The sequence below is a fragment of the Cladosporium halotolerans genome, assembly GCF_011745625.1.
Source record: "Cladosporium halotolerans strain TM138-S3 chromosome Unknown Sca16, whole genome shotgun sequence".
Taxonomy (NCBI): domain Eukaryota; kingdom Fungi; phylum Ascomycota; class Dothideomycetes; order Cladosporiales; family Cladosporiaceae; genus Cladosporium; species Cladosporium halotolerans.
In genome coordinates this window covers 467322-485186 of record NW_027191467.1, presented here as the reverse complement: position 1 = coordinate 485186, position 17865 = coordinate 467322, and the positions used below count along the sequence as shown (strand labels likewise).

General features: G+C 58.0%; 7 protein-coding genes across 7 annotated transcripts; 3 read left to right on the top strand and 4 right to left on the bottom strand.

The window, feature by feature from the left end:
* Positions 1-592: 592 nt before the first annotated feature.
* Positions 593-1354, bottom strand: WHR41_04890 (uncharacterized protein; the record flags this gene model as incomplete). Its single annotated transcript, XM_069373496.1, has 1 exon — positions 593-1354. One exon carries the CDS (start codon positions 1352-1354, stop codon positions 593-595), a length of 762 nt encoding a protein of 253 aa, XP_069229056.1.
* Positions 1355-1816: 462 nt separating this feature from the next.
* On the top strand, positions 1817-3449 carry WHR41_04889 (uncharacterized protein; the record flags this gene model as incomplete). Its single annotated transcript, XM_069373495.1, has 3 exons — positions 1817-1904; positions 1969-2267; positions 2322-3449. 3 exons carry the CDS (start codon positions 1817-1819, stop codon positions 3447-3449), a joined length of 1515 nt encoding a protein of 504 aa, XP_069229184.1.
* Positions 3450-3970: 521 nt separating this feature from the next.
* Positions 3971-6764, bottom strand: WHR41_04888 (uncharacterized protein). The gene is made up of 2 exons (XM_069373494.1): positions 4332-6764; positions 3971-4274 (listed from the first exon to the last, which is right to left on the bottom strand). The coding sequence occupies exons 1-2, from the start codon at positions 6695-6697 to the stop codon at positions 3998-4000; spliced, it is 2643 nt and encodes an 880-aa protein (XP_069229183.1). The 5' UTR covers positions 6698-6764; the 3' UTR covers positions 3971-3997.
* A 1435-nt stretch (positions 6765-8199) lies between these two features.
* Positions 8200-9105, bottom strand: WHR41_04887 (uncharacterized protein; the record flags this gene model as incomplete). Its single annotated transcript, XM_069373493.1, has 3 exons — positions 8200-8532; positions 8592-8829; positions 8891-9105. The coding sequence occupies 3 exons, from the start codon at positions 9103-9105 to the stop codon at positions 8200-8202; spliced, it is 786 nt and encodes a 261-aa protein (XP_069229190.1).
* Positions 9106-10009: 904 nt separating this feature from the next.
* WHR41_04886 (uncharacterized protein) lies at positions 10010-10980 on the bottom strand (the record flags this gene model as incomplete). The annotated part of the gene is made up of 2 exons (XM_069373492.1): positions 10688-10980; positions 10010-10630 (listed from the first exon to the last, which is right to left on the bottom strand). Exons 1-2 carry the CDS (start codon positions 10808-10810, stop codon positions 10010-10012), a joined length of 744 nt encoding a protein of 247 aa, XP_069229189.1. The 5' UTR covers positions 10811-10980.
* Positions 10981-12563: 1583 nt separating this feature from the next.
* WHR41_04885 (uncharacterized protein) lies at positions 12564-14672 on the top strand (the record flags this gene model as incomplete). Its single annotated transcript, XM_069373491.1, has 2 exons — positions 12564-14345; positions 14400-14672. Exons 1-2 carry the CDS (start codon positions 12978-12980, stop codon positions 14670-14672), a joined length of 1641 nt encoding a protein of 546 aa, XP_069229192.1. The 5' UTR covers positions 12564-12977.
* Positions 14673-16105: 1433 nt separating this feature from the next.
* On the top strand, positions 16106-17659 carry WHR41_04884 (uncharacterized protein; the record flags this gene model as incomplete). Its single annotated transcript, XM_069373490.1, has 1 exon — positions 16106-17659. One exon carries the CDS (start codon positions 16106-16108, stop codon positions 17657-17659), a length of 1554 nt encoding a protein of 517 aa, XP_069229191.1.
* Between the last annotated feature and the right edge of the window lie 206 nt (positions 17660-17865).

Here is a 17865-nt window from a genome sequence, read left to right as displayed (position 1 = left end):
ACCTCTTGTCCATGACCTCAGTTCTGCAATCCTCTACTTTCTGCCGAGAGGTCTCGACCACTTTCAACCCACTGTTCGACCGACGGTCTCCAGCCTTTTGCTTAGGCTCCACTCCTATTCCGGCATGAAAAGCCGTCTCGCCTGTTGCAGCCCTTTCGGGCCGTCCTCCTGCTCTATCAGCAGGCTGTTTCAAGTCACCCATGAATTCTTCCTTTGTGCTAACCTAGGGCCTTCACGTGCCCCATGAGCCTGTCACTAATTTAAAGGAGCGCAGATTCTTGAGAACCACATTGTTTGGAAATGTAGCCAAAAGTTTTCAGCGCCTTGTCGCTCGGCTCACTTCTGTGTCTCCTTGACCTCGAGCGTGGCAATATGCTCAAGCTCGACTGTCTTGGTTGCATCGTCAGACCACCGCTTGTTTCTTCCATCCAGAGAGGGGTCGTATTCATTTGGTGGTAAGTGAAAACAACCACGTTAAAGGGTTCGTGCTGGCCCGGCTTTGTTGCTTTTTGTTTGCCATCAACTCCTTCTCTCGCGAGGACAAGAGTTTGTGTCGTTGCACATCCTGACACCGTCAAGAAACCAAAATCCTTCACCTCATCAGTCCTCCCAAATCCCTCTCCATCCCCGTAACCCTCTCCTCGAGCCCCCGCTTCTTCCTCTCCAGCTCCCTAATCTCCTCCTCCTCCCTCAACAAATCCTCCTTCGTCATTGGCGCAATAAGCTCGTCCTCCCCACCAGCCTCAACCCCCTCACCCATAACCTCATCCTCCTCCTCCCCATAATCACTCATACCGGAAGGCCTATGCATCCTCTCCAGCTCCCTCGCCTGCAGCGCAACCCGCCCCTCGTAGTGCTCAATGTTCGCCGCAAGCTGCTGGTGCCGCCTCCTCAGCTGCGCGATCCGCTCCCCCGCGCCTGGAATCGGGTACACGGCCGCCAGCTTCTCGGCGCCGTGCAGCAGCGCTTCGACGTCGATCTCGCCCTTCTGGCGCGTGGAGTCCGGCGCTCGCGTCCGTGCGTACAGGTCGCCGCCTAACACGGCCGCGACGGCTTTGTTCTTGGGCTGGCGCGGGCCGCCGTAGACTGTCGCGCGGCGGTGGGCGGGCGCTGCGGTTGTGCTGGCGGCGGCGGTGGAGGCGAAGTCGGGGTTGGAGGGTTTGGTGGGGAGAGGTGGCGGGGCAAGGTGGAAGAGGGCGCGTTCGTGCGCTTCGGTGTCGCGGATCAGGGCGGTGATGTCGTGGGTTGAGAGGAGGGCGTTGGTGAAGATCTTGGGGCCTTGGAAGGGGAGCTCGGCGATTGAATTGGAGCAGAGGGAGATTTGCTCGAGGTGCGAGGATAGTAGGGATGCCATCGTGAGAGATGTGCGCGAAGATGTGCGTTGTGGTCCGAGTTAGGGTGGTTTGTAGGGATATGGATCGTAGAGAAACGCGATGTTTACTTTGGCGAAGCTAGCGGGGTGGTGGACGACGAGTTACGGCCTGAGGGCTTTGCAAGAAATAAGAGTTTTGTTCACAAATGCTGCAAGAACTGCTGATTGTTGATGACCGTTTACAGACAGCTCCAAATCTCGCACATCTTCGCTGTGCTTTGCGTATTTATTAATGGTGTTGCTTACCAAATGCACTTTATCTTTGCCGACGCGTTGTGAATGCGGCTCTCGCGTGTGATGTCAACTGGCGGCTGCGCTTCGCCAAGCCCGACCTCATGCTGCGAGAGCTGCCCGTCATCACGAGAGCGCAACGCAGCATCCAGCCCGCCACTGCCAACACCACCACCAACTCTCCAACATCCACAATCCTCTGTCTGCTTCACCATGGCGGACAAGATGGAAGTCGACGCCGTAGTAGGCGAGAAACAGGTCGAGGCGTCAGGTCCCGCGCCTGAGAAGCCCATCGAGCGCAGTACGTACACCCAACACCGCCATCCATCATTGTCGATCGACACACATACTGACACCAGCCCCAGTTATAATCGACAATTTTGCCCTCCTTAACCAGGCCGTCGAGACCTTCGATTCCCGATTCACACTCCGCGCGCTGCGATCCATCTCCACCATCCGGAAACACAAGGACGTAGCGACCGCCATCCTTATCGCCCTCCGAACAGCCTTCCCTAACGCCAACAACCCAGCGAGAAGAGTATTAGAAGGCTTGCTGCCGCAGAACGCTGCAGCTGTTGCGCAAAATGGTGGTACGAAGGCTGGCAAGGAAAGCGATGAGGAGCAGATCCCTGAGATCTGGTCGTACCTTGGCGTGCTTGTCCAGGTAAGATGAGGATGATGGCATGAATGAGTACACAATGATACTAACAAGCTACAGGTCTACCTGTACGACAACGAGCAATATGAGAAGGGCGCCAACTTCAGCGATAAGTTCGTTGAGAAGCTCCGCGACTTCAACCGAAGGACTTTGGACCCGATCGGCTCTAAGGCCTACTACTATTACTCCCTCTTCCATGAGCAGCTCAACCCCAAGCCTCCTTCGAAGCAGTCGCCCGTCATTAACGTCAGACCGAAGTTGCTCGCCGCGCTTCGCTCCGCCGTCCTGAGGAAGGATGCCGATACCCAGGCCGCCGTCACCGTACTGCTCCTTCGCAACTACATCTCCACATCCGACATCACACAGGCCGATCTGCTCATTGCGCAGACACAGTTCCCTACAACTGCTTCAAACAACCAGGTCTGCCGCTACCTCTACTACCTCGGCCGCATTCGCGCTATTCAGCTCTCATACACCCAGGCCCACGAGCACCTCACCTCCGCCACCCGCAAGTCCCCAACCTCCTCCACAGCTGCAGGTTTCTACCAGCAGGCAACAAAGCTGCTCGTCGTCGTCAACCTCCTCATGGGCGACATCCCCGAGCGCTCTCTCTTCCGCCAGCCGAACCTCGAAGCAGCACTCCACCCCTACTTCAAGCTCGTGCAAGCCGTGCGCGTCGGCGACCTCCAAGCCTTCCTCAAGTGCGTCGAGACCTTCGCGGCCGTCTTCAAAAAGGACGGCACCTACACGCTCATCCTGCGCCTGCGCCAGAACGTCATCAAGACCGGCGTGCGCATGCTCTCGCTCTCCTACTCGCGCATCAGCCTGCGCGACATCTGCACGCGCCTCGGCGTCGACAGCGAGGAGAGCGCCGAGTACATCACGGCCAAGGCCATCCGCGACGGCGTCATCGAGGCCTCGCTCGACCACGCCCAAGGCCACATGGTCACCGTCCCCCAGCGCGACGCCTACAGCACCACCGAGCCCAGCGAGGCCTTCCACGCCCGTATCTCCGCCCTGCTCGCCATGCGCGACGAGTGCGTCATGGCCATGCGCTACCCTATGCACAAGCACCGGCAGGAGATTGCGGAGGCGACCAAGGCGCGCGAACGCGAGAGAGAGCTTGCAAAGGAGATTGCTGAGGGCGATGTTGATGCGGAGGACGAGGATGGGTTTGAGGGAATGTGAGGAGTCCTGAGCGAGACGACATGGACCGAAAGTGGGGCTGAAAGACGAGCATGTACCAATAGATAGTGGCTATAGCGAAATAGATGCTAGCGTACCTAGCCTCATCTGAAGAATATTCTGCAATCATATATTCAAAGTGTCTTCAGTGAAGTGTCGAAGAAATACCCAGCATTTTATTCTGTCCCGAACGGATATCCAAGTCGATAATTCTATGTACATTTATCGCGCCACGACCCTCGTGTATAGTAGTCATCCCATTATCCCCCACTAATCGCACACATCGTTTAGAAAAAGCGGTCTCATAGGTCCCGAACGCCAATCGATCAATTAGAGACGCTCACTGAAGCTGCGTCTTTGCTCCGTCCCAAAGCGTCGTGTGCTCGCGTGAAAAGGGTCTCTCAAGACCATCGGAAGAAACAAAACGGAAAGGTGTGAAAAAAGAAAACAAGGCGCTCGCGGAACGCGCTCGAACGGCAAGCTCAAAAGAAAAAACCCACGCGGGTATTCCGCCCTCCTCCTCCTCCTCCTCCTCCTCCTCCTCCTCCTCCTCAAACAATCCCGTAAACCCTCTTCGCGATGAAGTAGCACGTGATGCCGAAGCCGAACAGGCCGGCGGTGATGCACCAGAACCAGGTCAGGTTGCCCTCGTACTCCTGCCCGGGCACCCAGACGTTCATGCCCCACATGCCCGTCACGATGTTCATCGGCAGCACGATGGTGCCCAGCACGGTCAGCTTGCCGAGCACGTCGGCCGTCTGCTCCGCGCGCTCGTTCATCCGGATGTTGATCTGCGCGAGGTAGTTGCTGTGGGCGCGGGAGAGGAGGCTGGGGGGTATTATTAGTTTGGGGGCTTGGTGGGATGGTAAAGAGGGGGGGACGTACTTCTCGTAATGGCTCAAGTTGCCCGTCATCGTCACGATGTGGTCCTGGATGTCGCCGAGGTACAGGCCGATCTCCGAGCGCGGCGCGACCTCCCAGTGCTCGTTGCAGCGCTTCGCGAAGCCCTTGATGACGTCCGCCTTGTTGCCCAGCAGGCGGTACAGGCCCATGACCTTCTTGCGGCACTCGCCGACGCGGCGCAGCATGTCGCCGCCGCTCTCGCCGGCCGTCTTCTCGCCCTCGGTCTTGACGCCGCCCATGTCGCCTTGCGTCGTGGCGCCCTGCGCGCGCTCGCTCTTGGTTTTGGTGAGGACGTTGGTCTCCTTCTCCGCCGCGTCGTCGGCGGAGTGCTGGTGCATGTAGAGGATTTCGTCGTCGATGTCGTCGACTTCGTTCTCGATTTGCTGGACCATGGGCGCGTAGGCGTCGGTAACGTCGTCGATGATCGCGTAGCTGACCCAGTCGGCGGTCGGGCTCATGTAGTCGTTGAGCTGGCGGATGCGGCGGCGGACGTTGGCCGGGTGGGGAGTTTGGGAGTGGTGGAAGGTGATGACGCCGTCGCGGAAGACAACAACGTACATGTTGATGGGTTCCATGTACTCCTCGTTGTCCTTGTCTTGCTCGAAAGAGCGGTAGTTGACGAAGTAGTATGATTGGAAAAGCTCGACCTTCTCGCGAGGCTCGTCCATCAGAATGTCCTCAATGGTCAGCTGGTGGATGCCGAAGGCCTTTGCGAGGACCTTCATCTCGACTTCCGTCGGACTGAGCACGTCGAGCCAGAAGGTTGGCCTGGCACCGTACCGTTTCGTTGGCTGTGCCTTGCCAGGTACAGGTGTCGGCGCCTGTGAGGCGCGGCCGGAGGGCGTGTTGGTGCCTGTGCTAGGCTTCTTGCCCTCAGCTCCATTCTCGCCTTGGCTTGCAGGAACGGGTGCTTTTGATCCCGCGCTGATGCGGCCATTGAGAGGAGCCATAGGTGGTCTTTCTATGCCCGCATGCTCCTCTTCATCCTCGTCATCCTCGCTTTCGTCACTAAGCTCAACGGGGTCCGGGATGAAGAGCTCTCGGAAGGTACCACCGTCCTGGCAGAGATCGCTAATCGTCCGCGCGTGGATGGTCTCCTCGAAAAGCTCGTTGAAGTAGGTGAAGCGGAATGGCGCGTCGTCCTCCTCGCGGTGCCACACGTTCTTCCTCGGGCGAAGTCTGCCGCCGACCATGACGGGCTCGGAGATTTTCTTGGCCCGGATGTACTCCTGCTGCGAACGCTCTTCCTTCTCCTCGCGGCTCCACTCCTCGAGAATCTCCAGATCAGGCCACTGCTTCGGCCTGCGCCGTCTCCTTTGGCGAGAACTGGTGTGGGAACGTCGGTCGGCATCCTCATCGCCGATCTCCGAAGCGTTTGCAGGGAAGCAGACATCCCGCTCGGCCAAGTCGGCCACCGTATGCCGCCTGCGCATGGCATCTGGAGAGATGCTGTTGAAGCGGTCGTCCTCCTCGCGATCGAAGTCAATGTTGATGATCGCATCTCTGCCTCGGTCAGAGTGGCTGGTGGAAGGCATGTCGGCGACCATGACATCGTCGAGAGATCCAAGTTTGGGCGAACCGGGCACGGAAGGCGGGTTGTTGACGTCGTAATCAGGATCGTCTTCGAATCGGTCTCCCACAAGCCCGCCAATATCGATCTTTTTCTTCGACCTCTTCGACGATGCCTTGGAGTGGACCGACGAGCGGCGGCCCTTCTGATGGCTGCCATAGTTTGACTTTGAGTTGTCGCGAGAAAGCTGAGGCCGTCCTCGGCCAAATGAGGATCCAAGCAGGGGAGTACGATCTGTGGCATCGGGCGCAAGGTCTTCGTCGTCCTCGCTGATAGCCACATCGTGCGAGCGCGCCGCCCTGGTCTTCGGTCCGGCGCTAGTGGGCACCGAAGACTGTGACGGTCTCTGCTTCTCACGGCCAAACGGCAAGCTCGGGCGGGTAAAGCCCTGCTGGATGCTCCTGCGCCTGGCCGAAGGTGTGCTCTGTTCTCTGTGATCGAGCAACGCCTCGCTCTCCAAGCTCGTATTACTGCGATTGCCGTGGTTCAGCCTGTAGAAGCTGGCCTGCTGGGTCGCCGTTCTGGCGTCAATGACGGAGGGGCGCTCGGGGCCAACGGCTTCGGAGGCCTCAGAGGCGGCGGCGAAGCTCTGGCGTCTCTTTTTGCGGTTCTTGCCAGCGCGATGGCGCTTCTTCTTAGGCTTGCCGTCGCCATTGGGGTTGGCTGAGGAGGATGCGCGGCTCTGCGATCCGCTGCCGTTGCTCTGCGAGGGCTGACCGGGCTTCGCCATGGCGGCGGGCCCTGCGACGCGCGAGACGTCGGGGTTGGTAGAAGACATTATGGCGGACTAGATCATTGGCGAAATGCGGAAACAGAGCGACGCTGGTGCGAGAATTGTAGCGGTGGCAAAGGCGAGGAAGAAATGCGGTGCGAGCAGGGTTGACGAGAGGCAGCGGATAAGGTTAGGTAGTTTTGGCTTGGAGCTAGGCACAGGCGAGATCTGTGAGTCTCGAGTGACGCGCGCAGCCCAGCAAAGCCAGCCAGCCCGTGCCAGCCAGCCGGTTTAGAGGCTCGAAACACTGACGTCTCTTCTTTTCCCATACAGCAATTGAGGGTGAAATGGTACTTTTCTGTTGTCGATGCGACTGGCAAGATATCTCGTGCTTTTCTTGTCAAGACATTGATATTACATCCTCAAGACAAGCATACGCTGCTGCCGGCAGGTGGCGCGGTGTCGCGTGCCCTCTTGCCTGGTGTGGAGACGGACGCGGGCGAGCTGAGGCCTCGACCTGTCGCCTCGTCCGCCTTGGCCTATCGCCGCTTTGACAATGCGTTCGTCTATCGTCTGCCGTCCTGGCCCAAGCTGACTTCCATTCGCTCACGCCCCGGACGAATGACATTATCCAACCGGAGTGACTGGTCTAGAAGGCATACCAATACACGACCTTCTTCAAGACACAGCAGGGCTCCGATTTCTCAATGAAACAAGACGAGACCGCTACCTCATGCAGTGCTTATATTTCCCTGCAAGAGTGAAGACGCCTGGCATGAGGCTTAAAAACGGCGCATTCCTCTGTATCAATTTCCAAAATGGGTCTTGTCTTTTTTCTTGTCTTGTCTTTTTTCTTCCCCAGGCCGAGGGCGCGCATGTGCAATTCGTCCACGCCAGGAAGGCATCCTTGTTGACGACTCAAGAAAACTTCTACCACCCAGCGCTCATGACGCGCAACAATGAGATCTGCAAAAGCGAAGCACCGCAGGGCGGCTTGTGCAGAGATCCGCTGCAGCCACCATTAACGGTGTAGCTGAACCAACGCCAGCTTCTTCAGCCTATCCCAACAAATACTCTCCAGTCTCTCGAGACAGCTTAGGATTTATACTGTCGCGGCACATTGCTGCAACCACCTTCAAGCTGTCTCGAGATGCCGATGTGTATCACACTGATCAATTGCAAATGGCGGCAAATCATGCGTGACTTACTTCTGTGGCCGCTTCAACTTAACACAGGCATAACGTGCTAGACGCTGAGGATGAAGCAATCTCAAGACACTTATTGGCCTCTAGCAGCATGAAGGATCATAGTGCTTACTTACTGGCTAATGCACGCAAGGTAGGTACTGGGCCATTTCTTCAACATTCGTCCGCATCTCTTCGTCTCCATTGCGCCCAACATCTTTGAGCTTGCATTCTTTTAATCTATGGTGCCGTCAGCGCTGTCACTGCGCAGTTGAACCAGGAATGGGGCCTGTGGAGATTGTGGACTAGGGCAGCAGCATGAAGATGTCCTGTTGATTGTTCACTTGTCTGCAGTGGCCGGAGTCTTTGCTATGAAAGGTTTACTTACGGATTCCGACCTTCCAACTCCGCCTGTGGAGTCGGCATTTCAGCAATGCCACTCTCCTCCAGCTCAGACGGCTTCGTTTCGACAACCTGGCTGACGGCCGGCTCTTTCCCAACCACCAACTCTGAAGGCATCTGCATCGAGCCGTCTTGCGTGACCGGTGGCAACTCTATCTTCCGCCTTCGGCGCCGTCTCAACAGCACAAAACCGAACACAGCAACACACAACCCCAACCCCACAACAGCACCAACAGCCACGCCCGCAATCTCCCCACCACTGAACCCCCTTCCACTCTCAACCGGCAGCGAGCTCCCCGTCGCAGACCCAGTGCTCTATCTCCTCGTCAGCTCCCTTGCCCAAATCACCACACCCAATCATCAGCTCAACTCACCTCCACCGTCCGCGTCACCGTCGCCTCTCTCACCGCATACCCATCGATCGGCCGCGCGTACACCTGCGCGCTCGTCGCCGTCACAGTCCACTGCGAAGACCCAACAAGACTCCGCTCGTTGTACTGCGTGACGGACAGCACCTGCCCGACCGTCGCGTCGGAGTAGCACGTGCCGCCGTAGAAGGGGCGGAAGCCGTCGAGCGTCGTGTCGTTCTTGGGCGGCGCGCCCTTGAAGTTCCTGCGCGTGACGATGTCAGCCTCTCTCTCGGTATCAAGAGCCGCGAGAGGAAGAAACTCACGCGGGACAGCAAGCAACGTAGTCCCCCGGCGCGCTCGTGACCGTCGTCCAGCCGAGCGGGCACACGAGCGGGCTCATGGGCGGCACTCTCGATAGGCCGGACGTGGACGTGGCGTATGCGGCGAGGAACTCGGATGGGTAGCAGGCGGAGACGGTGCTGGAGGGCACGGGCAGGGGCTCGTTGAGCCAGACGAGGTAGGAGGGGGAGGAGAGCATGGTGAAGTGCGACTGTGCAGGCTGGGGGTGGTGTGAAGGTTGTTGTTAGGGCTGGGGAGGGGGAGGTGGTGGCGGTGGAGGTGGAGGAGAGGCTGAAGGTGATTGTGGTCCCCATTGTGAGTTGCGGGTGGCGGAGCTGTTGTTCGGGCGAGTCTGGGATTGAGTGGATTACTTTGCGGAGAGCTGCTCCCGTCCTCGTGAACTGGTTTTGCGGCGGCGGTGATGGTCTTAAGAGTTTGTCGCAGCGCAAGGCTGAGCGCGCTTCGCATGCCGCGATGCTACCTGATACGCCTCTTCATAGCCTGATCCGACGGTCTGCGCTCCCTGTAGGCTACAGCACTAAGCGATTGGACGACAGTCAATGGGATACACGTGGCTGGCATTGTTGTACACGTCCCGAGGCGAGGCTGCAGAAGTCATCAGTGTGGTCAGGGCTGTGCAGGAAAGCTATAGCTACAGCCGTGTCACCACGACTGAGAGGTTGTAATGGCGGCAGTATCCACCAGTGAACCAGTTCCTGGTATACAACATGATCTATGCCATTTGCGGACCAAAGGTGGGCTCTTCATTCAATGTCCCGCTGAGGAAAAATTGTGCGCCCAGCGAACACTGTTCCGGCTTGGCTTGTGCAGCGACCTCAAGTGTACCTTGTGGCTGCTTACTGTCCTTTATCGTCCATTGATGTTTTAGCGTCGTTTCCGTTCAAGAGAGAAATGGGTGAATGGGTCTCACTCGCAAGAGACAACAGATAGCAGTCCCGCGGACCAGGAAACGTTGAATGGCGCGATTTCTACCCACGATTGAGGGCTCTATGAAGCTCTCGCCGCACGTTTCCACTCCCCTCATCAGTAAACAAACAAGAGGATAATTGACCACCAAACAAAGAACCTAAAGAGAACACCGTTCACGCTCCCAACCTCCTCGCAACCTCCACAAACCCCTCCTCCCCCTCCCGCACCCAAACATCCACCAGCCCCTCCTTCCCCCTCAGCCCCTCGTCCCTCTCCTCATCCTTCCTCTCCACATAAACCGTCCTAAACCCACACTTCTGCGCGGCTTCCAAATCCCCCAAATGCGCCGCCACCATCCCGCACTCCTCCGGCTTCAGGCCCAGCTTCTCCGCCGCGCCCAGGTACACGGCGGGGTTGGGCTTGTAGCTGCTGAACATTTCGGCGCTGAGGACATGCGTGAAGGGCAGCTTGCCGAAGGCCGCGAGGTCGTTGATCAGCGCGAGGTTGCCGTTCGTGAGGGTGGCGGTTTGGATTCCGAGCGAGTTCAGCTGGTCCAGGCCGGAGGCGGCGTCGGGCCAGGGCGCGAGGCGGTGCCAGATCAGGCTGAGGTCGTGGACGATGTGCTGGGGCCAGAGGGTCGAGAGGTTGTGTTGGTCGAGGAGGGTTTGGAGGGAGGCGAGGTGGTGTTCGTCGACGGTGCGGTAGGGGATGCTGGGGTCGGCGGCGAGGGCGCGCGTGAAGGTTAGGTAGCTGGTGCGCCAGGCTTGGGCGAAGGAGGCCCAGTCGGTGGGGGTCTGGGGGGGGAGGGGTGTTAGTGAGGGTGGCGTAGGGGGAAGGAGTCGTTGGTGTACCATTGTGTTGTCGCCTACGGCGGAGGCGGCGTCGATGAGAGTCTCTGTTACGGTTTTGCGCCAGTCAACGCAGGTGCCGAAGACGTCGAAGAAGAGCGCCTTTGGGAGCGGGTTGAGAGCCATGGTTACAAGGAGAGTGTGAGGTATCTGGTGTTCAAGATGAATAACAAAGATGCAGTGTTACTTCCAATCAACTGGGGATTTTCAATCAATGTTAGGACAAGTCTTGGTCACTCGTGATAGTCACTTCGCGTTTGCAATGTCATAGCCCGTTCGTGCCGTGTGCCTTCTTGGTATTTGCATCCAGACCTCGGAGACCAAGAAGTGGGGACGGCATGGGAATAACTTTCGACTGTGTTGTTAGGGTTAGGGTTGGTGTCAAGCATCCCTCGTCACATACTCTAGAGCTTGTAGCTTACGGCGAAGCTATAAGAGCACAATCTCCATTTCGGAAAGGTTTCAAGCAGAAATCAGTAGCAGTGAGGGATTTGAGAAGAAGAAGAAGAAATAGGCTGGAGACTTCTAGACGTTCCGTCGTGATATCGACTCTTGGTGTCCGACTGGTCGAGCTCAAAGCGCGACATGGCCTTCATTAAATTAGCACCCATCGACCACACAAAAACACTGCCATTTGTTGGAGGCCATGTCCATTTTATTTTTATCTCTCAGATGTATCGACCTGAGTTGACTGACATGATGTTCACTATATCCAGCGCGGGACATGCACGTCAACGATCGTCGCAGGTATGTTTGACGTGGTGCGCTAGGTACTCAAGGGCACGCGAAACGACGGCGCCCGATCTTTGCGACGGCGAGCTCATCTCATCAGCAAACGCGATCCCGTCTCGCAGATCAGTAATATGGCGAAACATGGTACTTGGTAGCTGTTAGCTGTCCCAACATCTCGTCCGCAGACAGGAGCAGCTGCGTGCTTCGGCTCTGTTCCTTTTAGCCTCACGCTATGTCAGTGTTGCCATGCTGCGCATCCCGCTGGCAACAGGACTGCGTGCAATGCCGCTAAAGCCCACACGGCTCACGACTGTGCGAATTTGTCTTGGAAGCATCCATGTGGCATGCGCGTGCCGTTATGGTAACCAGCCAAGACAATTCGTGAAAGACGGCTGCGAAATTGTATCAATATGCACGGCTAACTACCAAGCATAGACATTCCCTGAAGAGATGCCAGTATTCGAGAACACTGAAATTGTGTCAATCGAACCAGGTGTACGGAGACAGACCATTGGTACGGTCTCCACTGCGATGCTGAGTGAAACAGCTCGCGCGAGTAATTGTAGTTGCGGTGCTGGTGCACCAGTGTGGTTCGGTGCTTTGCTGCCGGTCTTGTGGTGAGCTTCGCGGATGCCGTGTATCCGAGCGGAGGGCAGGGACACGCACACAACCTGTGATTAATCACACCTGAAAGTGCCTGCGTGGCAAGGAAATGGTTAGACGGCTTTGCGCTCATGACGACAGAGTAGCTCATCAAAGCGTTTAATGATCCTTCTAGGCGCACGCATGTCTCGTAGCGTTGACAACGTCGGTGTCGATGGAGATAAGACTCCGGGCTCTGGCGTCAGACGGGTGGATGGAGCGAGCGCCCACAGCGCAAGTGATGGGCGGGGAAGACACTTGCACCGCTGATTGGCGCGCAAAGGCTCCCGGGCCAGTCGATTAATTTATCGCAATTTTGAAGGCGGCGGAACAGGCGGAGAGAGGCTGGCACGGCTGGGCAAAGCATGGGCGTGAAGAGAAGCAGGGTCCGTGTCCCCATGCTGATCGCCCCAATTTGCAGGCATCAGGCGCTCCACTAGTGGAAATAGGCTCTCTAGCGCCAGCCGTACCTGGCGCTAACACAGAAGCCAAATAATAACCGAGATTAAACTGCACGAGGTAGCAACGCCGCCAGGGCCGCCAGCTGGAGCACTTCCACTGTGCCCGGCGCCAGCGCTCCTTCCCTGCTGCTCGTCACTCTGCCCATACCACCGCCACGCCATACCACCTCACGTTCTCTACGACTCCCACTCTCCTTCGACCAGCGCCGGCCTCGTTGTCCCTCTTTCACCAACGAGCCAGCCTCACGCATTCGTTACGCCACAAACATTCATTTCGCCGCCGAGTGCGCGCCCGGAGTGTATACCTAGCCGCCCGCATTCCGATCACCGTCATTACACACACACCAGCTGCACCTGCATTCCTACAGAGCCAACAGCTACATACAACCACCAGCCTCACCTAGGCTTCGTTTTCGCCCCGTCGAGGGTTTGACTTGCGCCTTCACGAGCCAGCAACCATGGGCTTCCACCAGCACGGCGCACATGGCCGCGTCTTCCGCGGCCTCAAGAAGAACAGCCACAACCTGGACTCTTTCAACAAACGTGACGACAACGACAACGAAAACGCCCAGCGACCAAGCCACAACACCAACGGCGACAGACCGATCATGCGCGTTCCAGATGGCTTTCCTGCCAGGAAGCAGGCCGACGACAGCCAGTCGAGTCCAAATCTTGCTCAGAAGGCTAAGGCCGATAATGACGATGGCGTGGAAACCGTTTACACTGCGGTTTACAAAACCTTGGACCAGACATTCGACGGCCCGCCTCAGTTCTTCTCCACCCAAGGGTTCAAAATGCCATCTACAACGATCCAGATGGGTGCAGCCCATACTACTGCTGCAGCTGCCGACGACAACAACTCTCGTAAAGCGAACAATGACAACGAGGACGATCAGACGCCTTCGCGCAAGCCTGCGGCGCAGACAACTCCTACCAGCTCCCCATCTGCAGAGGCCACCTCGAACCACCGTGCTGCCACATCTTCCGAGGAGAGCCATGCGTCTATTACTCCGTCGCCCTCCTCGTCGTCTATCGAAGTCACCTCCTCATCCATTGAGACTGGAGACGCTCCTTCGACTCGCAACGCCCAGCTCGCCGACAGCACCTCAAGTATGATCGGCGCGACTCCTCTTGGAGCCGTAGAAACCGGTAGCGGTAGCGCCTCTCCTCAACGCGAACAGACTGGAATGTCTGGCGGCGCAAAGGCTGGTCTCGCTATGGGTATCATCTTCGGTCTCGCTCTTGTGTTTGGTCTAGTCTTCTTCTGCTGGCGCCGTAAGAAGGCACAGCGCGGCCTCGAGGAGCACAACGAGAAGAGTGGCTTCGTCGCTGCACCTGCACCTGCGCCTGTCAACCGTTTCAGTGCCGAGAGCGACAGGCAGTCTATCCGATCGAGCACTCGAACATCCGCCACTGCTCCCCGACTCAGCCTTCGTCCTGTTACCCAGTTCCTCCCCAACTTGACCGGGGACAACCGCAAGAGTTTCGGCAACATGTTCGGCACCGCGAACGACTCGAACCAAGCTCAAACCCAGCAGGCCCCTGCACAGAACCCTTTCGGCGATGCTGCCGTGCTCTCTGAGAAGCAGGTCAACGAAGGTGCCAACAACGGCCATGACCGAGCCAACAGCGTCAACTCAGAAGGCTCCGTACCTCCGACTCCTGGATCCGCCCAAGTTGCCACCGCGGCTGCAGTGCCTGTGGCTGCGCGTGGTCCTAACAATGTCCACCGCGTTCAGCTCGACTTCAAGCCCAGCATGGAAGACGAGCTCGAGCTCAAGTCTGGCCAGCTCGTCCGCATGCTTCACGAGTACGACGATGGATGGGTAAGTCGTTCGCATTCCTCAGTCCCATTCGATCTCTTACTAACCACTCCACAGGCTCTGTGCACGCGTATGGATCGCAGCCAAAAGGGCGTTGTCCCACGCACCTGCCTCTCCAAAGTCCCCGTCAAGCCCCGCGGCCCACCGCCACAGAACCGTCCTCCGCCCAACGGCATGACCGCGCCGCCACCCGGCCCACCCGCAGGCCCTGGCATGGCTCCTCGCCCTCTCACGCCGAACCAGCAACAGCAGCAGCAGCAGGGTCGCCAGCGAGCTCCCACCCTCGACGGCGTTCCAGCCAGGAAGCCCGTGCCCGGCCAGGCAATGTAAACAGACAAGGACTTCCGCGGCCCGATCGTCCCCGGCACACTATCCTCGGCCCTGAGCTTTTTTCCTAGCTGTTTAAAACGATATCCACGCTCGGCCTTGGGGGTCTATGGGCGGCCCGGTTCGACCAATTGATCGAACGATCAGATCTTTTTCCTTTTTATTCGGCCCATGCCTGTCATTTCTGCATAATGTCTTTCCTGCCTTGCTCTTTAGACAATCTTCCGATTCGCTCGCGGCGCGCCTGGACGGGATGGCTGTCATGATAAAGGATCACCACAAACGTTTACACTGGTACCAGCCAGCACCAGCAATTAGCACGGCTTTCAGGCCATCACAATCCCCTATCCCTAACCACACGCGAAAATGCCCGACTATTCCCTGCCGATCCGCACGCGCAGGATGTTAGATACTTTGCTCTGCTTCTACTTTTCCATTCCTTCACGAGCGAGCGCTGCGAATGCCCTTTCTGACCCCGATGGATGTAAATATTTGTCTGCTTTTGTGCTCGATCGATCGATTTACTCCGTTTCCTTCGGTCCGCAGCGCCAGACTTGCAAGCGAACGGGACGGCGGGCGCTTGATGCGCAGCCGACTTTGGACGCTAGGCTTAGTCGAGGGCGGCTGTTGGCTCTTTGGGTTTTGGAGATGGAGAGGGAGAAGGTGGGAGAGGTGGTGGAGAGGTGAAGGTGGACGATGGGGGAGGAGAGGGGGTTTTGGATTTGACATAGATATGAATGACATGTTCTATTCTTTTCGAAACGGTTTGCTGTTAGTGGGTGAGAGGTAATGTTTGCTAGGCTTTTCGTCCGTTGTGATGTTGGATAGCATCGTTCGTCGGTGACAGAAGAAGTGAAGTGAGCGTGGCTGCACTGGTGATCGCAGGAATGTGTTGCTATGCAGTGGAATTCAAGCACTTCTCAGAGTGTCAATTACGCTACACGTGATCATGAGTCTCTTGCACGCGATTGAAGTGATCTTGTGGTCGATTATAAGATAAATACTCAGATCGAAGAATAGCAATGTTCGGATCACCGTCCGTCGCCTTCACATGGAGCCCTGACCGCGCATCGCCGACAGCTTCGCCCGCCGACGTTCCGAACTTCGATCTGCAACCAAACAACAACCACAACCAACAACCGCACTTTCCTTTCCCAGACCCAACCTCTCCGACCAATTGTGCAACACACGCCCTCCTAGACCACTCCTTCGTCGAGTCACACCTCCACCGACTCAATCGCACTTTCTCCCTCCAACTCACAGACCGCGACCTGCGACAAGTCAAAAGCCATGTTCTGAAGGAAATCGCACACCTGCTCGGACAGTCGCTGGCAGAAGTCTACAGCGAGGCCTGCGCGAGCTGGACAGCAACCCTCGTACGAGCCGCAGGCGCAAACGGAGCGCTCCTCAACCTCACCGGAGAAACACTCCCAGCCATGGCGACCCCGACCCTAGGCCAGTTCCTGAACCAGGTCAACGGCCTGATCGCCGCGCGCAACGAGGCCAAACTCGCCGACTGGCTCGTTCTCGAGCCGCCTTTCGCGCCCACCTACCACGCCATGATCGCGGAGCTGCAGGCCACGTTCCCCAAGCACAAGGAGGCGGCGCTCGAGGAGCGCTGCGCGCAGAGCCTGCGGGCCGCGCAGGAGGGCGATCAGGGCTCGAACTGGACGAGCTTCACGCGCTTCATGGTGCAGTACCTGGGCTATCTGAGGGACGTGAGGGCGGAGGCCAGCGCGTATTTGGATACGTACAATTTGTTGAGGGAGTTGCAGGGGCGCGCGAATAGTGCGCTGGCGCACCCGAGTTTGGGATACTTGATGCTGCAGACGGTTGTTACTAACGCCAGGCTGCTGTGTCGGTTGGCGATTGGGTTGGATAGGCAGCCGGAGTTGCTGGCGGGGTCGAGGATGGGGGCTGCGGAGGAGGAGGGCGGGTACAGGGAGACGTTGCCGGAGAAGGCGGCGAATACGATTCGGGTTGCGTTTACGACTGCGCTGAACGATCGGTCGGGGTCGCCTGGTGGACTTGATGGGGAGGGGAAACCGGAGGGCAAGAAGAGGGGGATTTATATTCTGGCCAACCTGTGTTTGAAGATTCTCTTTCAGTGCCGCAAGACTCGCAACGCGACGCAGATCTTCGAGCAGATATCAGGAAACGCGCCACCTCTCGCCGCATACCCAAAGAGTCAGAGAGTCACCTACCTCTACTACCTCGGCCGCTTCCTCTTCCAACACAACCACTTCTACCGCGCCCAAGCCGCCCTCCAAGCAGCATACGACGCCTCCCCCGCCCACCCTCAATGCGCCAAACACCGCCGCCTAATCCTCGTCTACCTGATCGCCGCAAACATCATCCTCGGCCGCTTCCCGAGCACCTCTCTCCTCTCCCGCCCCGAATCCCACGGTTTCGCCGAGCGCTTCACGCCCCTCTGCGCCGCCATCCGCGCCGGCGACCTGGCCACCTTCCACCGCCTCACCGCCCTCTCCTCCCCGCACGCCCCCTGGTTCCTGCACTACCGCATTCTCTTCCAGCTCCAGAACCGCTGCGAAGTCCTCGCCGCCCGCTCCCTAGTCCGCCGCACCTTCCTCCTGCACGGCATCGCGCCGGAGCCCGGCACGAACAAAGCAGCCTCTCTCAGCCTCACATCTCTCATCACAGCCTTCTCTCTCGTAGCCCCGCGCGAAGAGCAGGAAGAAGCGCAAGCGGACGCTGATTTCGATGGCGCGCCCGCCGGCGAGGATGGCGACTTGCTCGCGCCGGATTTGCTGGCCATCGAGGCTGTGCTGTCTTCGCTGATCGAGCAGGGGTTCGTCAGGGCGTATATTGCGCACAAGCAGCGGAGATTGGCGATTCTGGGCGCGAAGAGTTTTGGCGGCAATGCGGTTGCCGCGGGGTTCCCGGGCGTGTGGGGCGTGGTGGTGAAAAGGGATAGAGAGGGTGGGAGGGTGCCGGGGTGGAAGAGGGGGGAGGGGGAAGGGTTTGGATAGAGTTGCCCTTCTTGTTGTGCGAGAGTGAACAGTGAAGATATACTCCGAGGCAGAGGCTGCGTATTCGTGGAGAGACTGCACTGAGTCGGTCTGGCTTTTGGGAAGATAGAATCGAGCAATGAAACCCCACAAGCAAAGAGACGCCAAATTGAGCTCTCTAACGACAACCCTCCATCTTCATCCTTCGTCCCGAGCACCTGACGCTT